General features: G+C 33.1%; 1 protein-coding gene across 1 annotated transcript in view; it reads right to left on the bottom strand.

The window, feature by feature from the left end:
* LOC117109847 (corticotropin-releasing factor receptor 2-like) overlaps positions 1-8427 on the bottom strand; it is a gene marked incomplete at its 5' end in the record, with an annotated part of 14272 nt that extends 5845 nt beyond the window's left edge. The window contains 9 exons of the mRNA XM_033252291.1: positions 1017-1102; positions 1483-1594; positions 2275-2332; positions 2740-2893; positions 3894-4008; positions 6485-6585; positions 7169-7245; positions 7657-7770; positions 8124-8427. Coding sequence (XP_033108182.1) covers positions 1017-1102; positions 1483-1594; positions 2275-2332; positions 2740-2893; positions 3894-4008; positions 6485-6585; positions 7169-7245; positions 7657-7770; positions 8124-8427 — 1121 coding nt within the window. The remainder of the gene's footprint in view (positions 1-1016; positions 1103-1482; positions 1595-2274; positions 2333-2739; positions 2894-3893; positions 4009-6484; positions 6586-7168; positions 7246-7656; positions 7771-8123) is intronic.
* Positions 8428-8599: the final 172 nt, after the last annotated feature.

The following is an 8599-nucleotide window of genomic DNA, read 5'->3' as shown; positions in this document are numbered from 1 at the left end:
ATTATTATTTATTATTATTATTATTACTGTTGTTGTTATTGTTATTATTATTATTATTACTAATGTATTTTATTGATGTATATTATTATTATTATTATTATTATTGTTATTATTGCTACTACTATTACTGTTATTACATCAGTTATTATTATTATAATCATATTGAAAAACGGAGACAACATAATTCAGCATTCTTTATATTACAAAATACAAAATAATAATAATAATAATAATAATTGCTTATAAAATTCATACATAACAAAACACAAAAAAAACATGAATGTAAATAATTTAATGAATTCCGATTTTATTGAATTACCACCATAGCTTAATAATTCAAAGTTACAAATAATACAAGATCAGATTGTAAATGTATTCCCAACTCGGTTTATATCTGTTACTTCAACCATGGAGGAAATATATTAAGATATTTCCTCCATGCTTCAACCAGTACAACGAGTTGGTATCTACTCCATAGTTGAAACAAGAGAACTGCTTTTGCGCTAGACTAGTTGGGTTTGCGTACAAGGATGCCGCCAGCTCTAGACAGGCATGGGAAACTCATTCCAACGAGTTGCCATACGCTCGATTGTACACAAACACATGCATTTTGTTGTTGGCGGTCGTACGTCTCTATCTTTGGCTGGCTGCCACGATCGAGAGATAGCATTCCATACTACCGAATTTTCACACAGTTTATTTCACACACACAAACACAATCTCGGTGGCTTGGCCATTCGTTCTTATGTGACTAATTGTGTAGAGTATAGTCTGTATTTCAGTCGCTGCAAAACATCTGATATTTTAGAGGTTGCCCGTCGGGACCTACCTTTTAAATTTGAGTTGCCCGACGTAAATTTTTGGTTGCCGCGGGACGTCGGGCACCCGATTCTGCGAGCCCTGCGACCAAATGCAGTATTATGTGTACTTGATCGCCAAGAGGTTTAATTATAAAAGTAAAATTATAATGTGGATTTTATGAAAACTCTTCTCTTATCATTATTTATCATGCTTACCTATATTGTCTGGTCTCGAACGAATGGGAAGCTTTGAGTTTCGTCATTAAAATAAACCCAATGTGGAACAGAAAGAAAGTGTTCGTCTGTGAAAAAAAAAAACAAAAAAAAACAAAAAACAACTATATCATTTATATATTTCAAGAATATAATATAATATAGATCTACTATTCTTCAATTATTTTGTAAAAATATACAACGGTTAAACGTGATGTATGTTAAATCAACCAACGAAGGAACAGCATTTTTGTATAAACCTGACAAAAATAAAATAATGTAAGGTCATGCACACTACAAAGACTAAGAGAAGCCAAATTGATTTTGTATTTCGCAATTTTTTCGAATGTCATCAGAATAACAATCAGTGGATCACTGTTTTTTTGGTTTTTGGTAAACGCTGACGAATCTTATATTATTGCTTTTACAATAGTTCCCACTACGTAAAAAGTACAAACATATTTCTCACCACTAGAATGAGCATAACTGGTGCAACAAAAATGAATTCTAGGTACTCCACAGAATTTGGTTCTTTTTCACCATCTGGGGTAAGTATCTCAGCACCGACTGAAGCCCAACAACTAGAAAGAAAAACATGTTTCAACCTTATTTATTTTTGTTTACGTGGCGGGATAAATTCGAACAACAAATACCAATTTGAATACAACACATTTTAGGATAGTATTCTTAACTTAGGTTACATAGTTGTTTCAAAAAAATCCATTAAACTTATCGTCAGTCTTAATTAAAATGAGGATAACCGCATGGATGGATTCAGGAGGAAGGACATATTTTCACGCTTTCATAAATCATATGCCCACAGAGTATATAAACTATGTATAAAATTAAGAATTTATAATAAGAAGAAATTATTATTGATCACGAAGGATGCCGGTAAAATTGTTGGTAGGAATTACATGAATTGGATGATGTACACAAAATAAAGTAAAGACATTTTAAATGAGAGTACACACCAATTTCGTAAAGAATATTTGAACGCCTTGCAGGTTTAATAGTACGCAGGCTCAAATACGGTATAAACATAGGCCCTCAACATAATAAATGTTATGCATTTGTAAGAAAGATTTCTATTGTTATCTTCTGTACATACAAATTCCCTACAGTTTTTAGTTCAGAATGCAGAAGGATATTGTAATTACAATTTTATGTATGTGATTATTTTGATGGCTTATCTTGGCTATTTCTTATTTTGTATTATCAGCATTTATGGGATAGCGATAAATCAAATTGTTATAATTACCCGCTGCCGAATTGGAGCTCACAAATTGCATAAATCATTGTTATTATGAAAGGAGTTCCTGAGGAAATAGAAAGGAGAAGTGTTACTGTTGATTTCACCCTAGACTAAAAATTAAAATAACAATTTAGTATTGGAAATTGAGCATGATAATTTATAACTGTACCTATTCTTGTTTGATTAAGGTCATTCCTTACTACAAAAACATAGTTTACACGACAAAGTGTAGATTATTCTCTTTCCTATAGGGGTATCGAACATGAAAATGTGTGATGTTTTTAGTGGTGTCATCGTCACATACTTTGTAGTCTTCCATGGTATGTACCCGCAAAATCATTATACTAAGCGTGTTTTGAATAATGGTTCGGTCATTGTTAAGCATGGATCTAATTATTAAAGACTTTAAAATAAATTTTGACGTGGCGAATATATGTCACATGCTGGTATATCTATCGTTATGATACTTACCCCATCCAATCAGGCAATACTTGACCAGTGTCATCTTTTCGGGTTTGAGCGCCATAACTACAAGGGTGTACAGATACAATCCTTCGACAAACATCCAAAAGAAATTAGTGCACTGTGCGTAGATGATTAGTGTCAACAGCAGACGACATACAGGCTATTGAAAAAAATAAACAATAGAAAACAAATATGATTAATATAGGCCTACAAATTATGAGGAGGTAAGGACCGAGATCTCATATTGGATAAAAGGTACTCGACAGTAGCTTGTATATTAAACGTCGAATAAAGAGTTGATCAAATACAATTAAATAATGTACATAAAATACTGAACTCCCAGGCTCCAAATTACCTTTCAGATACATTCATTACATTTATATAGTACACGGATAGCTTTGATTTTGTTACACCACTTTCTTCTAAGATCGTCGACAGTACATTATATACTTCTGCCATTAAACATTGGAATAAACTTCCCCACCAAAAAGATACAGTAAATAGTTGCTTTAAGAAAGTTGTGAAAGAGCACTTGGCTTTTATGAGAGAGTTAGTCTGATCGGAGGGGGGGGGGGGGTTATAATTCTCTGACCTTTGTGTCTTTTTTCTTCTCGAAACTGAGATTTTATCGTCTTTTTTGTTACATGTTCTCAAGGCCCCAATGGAAATTAATCTTTGTAATTGATTTTTTTGGGCTATCCTGATCATGACCAACACTTTTCATGTCTTATTTTTTGGTATTTTTCATGTAATGTGTTTTATCTGATCAATTCAATTCTTAAATGTTAACACTTTTTGAAAGTTCTTCAAAACAATTTTATCAAGATTTTATCGAGATTTTAGCTTTTATACACACATTTAAGAAACATTTTGTAAAGTTTTAACTATAATTATCTTAATAATTACTCTTATTACCATTGTTTCAATCTTGTTCTCTTAATCATTTTTTAACCATTTTGCTGTGACCTTTTTTCTAGTTTTAAACGCCTTTCAAATCTATTTTTGTCTTTGTTCCTATTTGAATTTTATGTCTGTTTGTTGATTGTTGGTCGAATAAATGAATGAATATCGAATACTGTAATAGGTTTATGTGCATAGATTGAATCCATTGGGTCACACAATAATGATTCACAACATATCCAGTTACTCAGAACACTTACCAGATTTTCCATGCTTTTCTTAACCATCTGATGATTGCAAAAGAACATAATGTATAAAAAGATGAAACTTGTAATAAAATTCCAATGAATGTAATTCCGAAGACAACGTAAGCTCCTATAATAAAACATAGTTTGACAGTGATACTGGAGTACAACTGGTAATAACAGCAACACTTAATAAAAAATAATATTGATATACTGTAATGCAGTGGTATTAAATAGGCCTGATTTTATTTATTAATAATATTGTTATCGAGTAAGGTATAACTGAGGTCTCAAATGGTCATATCACTGAATGCTACGATTCTCATTAAAATTAAATTGGAGACAGTATATTTGAAGAGTAATGCGACTTCGACAAGGTTCGATGAAAACCGTCCCCGGAGTAAACCTGCAGAATTGCAATTTTGAATATTAAAAATACATGGTCATTTTATCATCTGTAATAAAGATAATTATTATTGTTTATGTATGAAATGAAAGGTTAAATGCTAATCAATATACAAAGTTGGCCAAGCTAAGAGAAACATCAGCGGACAGACAGATTTGTGCTTACGTGAAAGATGCAATTCTGCGCAATTTATTAAAAAATTAATGTAAACAAAAGAGCAAATAAATACCATCACATAAAACGTGAAAGTAACTGCTTGTCTTTGTATTTATTCAACATCATTATTTTCAAGTGCTTTAATTCACGCTTCCGGCAATTAATGGACACTATTAAATAAAATTGAAAATGATTTATCTTTAGTAATTTCTTTAGTTAAGGTGTACAGTATGATAATGTACGTACTGATGTGGTGTGCTAAAACATAAGCATGATCGTTTTTATTTCACTCTTCTTGATTATTCCCAGGTTTTAAGATGAATGACTTTTTAGACGAGTGGGGACGAATTATAATGAAGCAGCTTAAAGTGGGTCACAACCATATGGACAATACCTATGCTGCATAATGGTTGCTGAGTGTTAGAATGTAAATCAGACTATTGACCAATCACAAGCCAGAGTGCTCTGGATATTTGATATTAACATTCAGTTATTGGACGATGGATAGAGGCTCGACATTAATGGTGACATCGACTTAAGTACCACTTTAAGTCACTTAAAAAACACAAGAGATGATTTTCCGCCGTCGGGAATGAAACCAACCATATGGCTGAGATACAGGACAGGTAAATTTATTATTAATAGTGTATTATTGCAAGGTAGAACGCTGTATATAAGATACATGTATCTAATGATGACCATGAATAGATGAAGCCACTGAAATAGAGAATCGATTTATTTAGTTGGCTGGGGACTGCAAAGGTGATGGACGACTGTGTGACTGAATGTACAGTGAATTAATAAGGATAGATGTGTGAAACAGATGCACAAATGAACGAATATATCGAGTATCAAGATAGGTAACTGGGCCTAGTACGTTCACTTTATCTATATTATAAGCCAAATGAATTTCAAATAAATGGCTTCTTTTACGAATGTGTACGTGCTTTTAATTTTAAAACAAAAATGTTGTGTAATTGGCAATATTACATATTATAGTATATTGCGTTCGTAATTGTAAGTAATTTTCTATTATTTGTAAAGCCTTATATAAACATTATATAGGCTTATTTATTCTAATCCATTGTAAAACAAATACAGTATATGTATTTTTGGGTTCTTTTTCATTAGAAAAAGAAATGATTATACTCATTACAATGGACATAGCCTATTATACTGATATAAACCGCCATATCCTCGCAATTGTTATACCTGGTGTCTGCAGCAGTACATTCCCTTCATGTCATTATGGTTTTTTAAAAAATGTTCAGATACCATGAATCCAAACGAGGGGAAAATAACCTATTAAAATTGATGACACCGCTCAAGACTACAGTACTGTGAGCTGGTGGGTGTGACCAGGAGATATGAAGATGACTGCCCCCTACCGAGATAATGTCAGACGAGAAGCCGGAGTGAGCTTGGTATGATAGCTTTCCCAGCATACGGTATTGTATTTTAGAAAACAAACAAAATTATCGATATATTAATTTTAATTTTAAATTGTTTTGCATTATATGGCCGTTTGCTGTTTTATGAGTTTTTCCTATTTGCCTTTCAAACTTACATATTATTAAAAGAATCTCAATTGAGATCCAGCGCCGCCATTGATGCACGGTAGAGATTGCATCTTTAGACCTTTAGACGATTTGTTCACAAATTCACGGATAGTGCTGTCTCGTAAGAATTTCGTAGGACGCGTTAAGAATGACAAAATATTCTCTGTATCTACTGGAACGGAGCCGCATAGGTTGTATTCCACTATTTGCATTCACAGCTGGGCTGTGTGTATATATATTGCCTTGGTTTGGCTCTGTAATCATTAGTGGTCGTGGGAATAGTTTGGGCCCTACCTAAGCTGGTCGAACGTTTCGTTTGGGTCTGTACCCTAGCTGCACTGATGAGGCATGGAAGGCCAAAACCTGTCTCTTATACACATCTAGATGTGTATAAGAGACAGGTATAAATCAGATTGCTGTTAACACTGTTAGATTATAAATCATCAAATACAGGTAAATACAGTGTATATAGAAGCATCACTTACTTGAAAGCTAAAAATATACCAAATGCGATGATAAGCGAAACAAATGACAACGAATACCCAGCATATAAGATCACCGTCGCTATATCCATATATACGTCATCCTGAAAAGAGTTAAAATTACAATTAGACGAAAGATGATTTGTAATATTTACACATAAGATAAAAAATGTACACTGAAAAACACTTGAACCTGACCTCCTGAACTTATATGACACATAATTAAACCTCCTGAACTTATAATGATACATACCAGTAATTAGATTATAACATATAGGCTTAGACCTAAATCGTCATTAACTTTGCCAGATCTTCTACTTCGCAAAATAATATACCCACTATTTTCGTGATCAAAGTTTTCGTTTATTATAAAGGTGTCTTTATCTAACAAATATTTATCTATACATTAGGCCTACCTTAAATATGTATTGATTATCTATTGCTTTAATAAGAGAACTGTGAGTTTTTAAAAATTACATAAGCAATAAGGCCTATTGTTTAAAGAAGAACAACATTTATATCGACATGTAATTAGAAAGTGCTTGATGTAACATGTAATAATGTTGATCAGCTCTATATAATGCAAGCACCTTAATTTAACCTTGATATGTACCTCAAATTCCAAACGATCATAGGCTTACATCAATATAATGCTGATTTATATATAAGGATCGAATTAACACTAACCTTTTTGACGTCTTTACAATTATCGTAGTCTGACTTCTCATTCCAAGTCCCATTTTCGTGGCAATACTGGATGACATCTGAATCAAATTGAGGAAAAAACACTAATGACTAGAATTCGAGACATGCGATCAGTGTTTGAAACTTTGTCATATTCTTTTAGCTTCTTAACAGAAAAATTTCACGAAAATTAAGATGTTGTGCCTTTGAAATTGACGAGTCTCTACAGATTCTAAAGTTTCAAAACTTCCTTGTTGTCTTTTAGTAATTTAGTCTCTTTATTCAACAATTTCAGTAATCTCTCCTATCACTTTGCGGTTTCGCAAAATGAAAACATGGAAAAATTAAAAGAAGTAAAATATTACATCAGACATCGCTTTTTGCTGAATTACAATACTTTGAAATCACATGGTGCATACTGTCTCGATATATAAAGACAGATGTCATATTAGTATGCAAATTACATCACGTTATACGTGGTAACAACTTACTAGTATCTTCGTATTCAACCCCGTTCCAAATCTTTGGACATCTCTGGTGCACTTCACCTGGTGGACTTGGTGGCCAACACATTATATTATCATAGAAACTTTCACAGTACCGACCTATAACACACGAAAATATTGTGCAATTGTTGTTGATTTATTTTTATTGTTGTTGTTATAATATCAATGTATTATTCTCATGGAAGAGAATAGAGCAACTTATTTGAAACGTCGACATACTTTCAACACAACAGTTCGTTCCAGAACTCTGTGGTGTACTGCAAAGTTATAGACCTACTATTGTTTATCCGCCATGTAAATCTTACAAATATATCAATATTATTAACATTAATATTATCATTTTTATGGCATCATTATCACCATCATCATTTACCACAACTACCAACACAACCCACTACTATCATTATTAAGAGATTTAATATTATCGCTGTCTCTAAATCAATGAAGTATACCTTCCGCAACATTCGGTTCCAAATTCACAAAGCCGCTGCTTTCGTATATGTTCCATATATCACAGATTGTTTGCTGAGCATCTTGGTTTTCTGGACTAAGGTTTTTCCCCTTTAGAACCTTCAATATGGTCGCTTGTAACTCATCGAAGCTATACGGTCCTGACGTTAAAACAAGATTGGTGTAATTATCGTTTTCAAAGGGACTGATGGAACTTGGGAAGACTTCCGAAGCGAACACGAAATTACCAGCAACCTGCAATGAAAACAATAAATAATACGTTTTTAGTGACTTGTTCAAGGAAGTTTACAGCTGGTACTTCACTGATTCAACTGATACAGGGGCGGATCTAGAGATGTCCGAAAAGGGGGGAGGGGAAGAGGCCGGTCGAGATAACACTACCCTAGGGGTCTGGGGGAATTCCCCCACGAAATTTCTGTGTTCTAGACGCCCGAAAATAACCTCTAAGGCGTTTTCG

The sequence above is a fragment of the Anneissia japonica genome, unplaced genomic scaffold (genome assembly GCF_011630105.1).
Source record: "Anneissia japonica isolate Jap-2015-1 unplaced genomic scaffold, ASM1163010v1 scaffold585_len4108843_cov191, whole genome shotgun sequence".
In the NCBI taxonomy this organism is placed as follows: Eukaryota; Metazoa; Echinodermata; class Crinoidea; order Comatulida; family Comatulidae; genus Anneissia; species Anneissia japonica.
The sequence above is the reverse complement of the archived record's forward strand: the minus strand, read 5'-3'. Positions and strand labels throughout refer to the sequence as shown.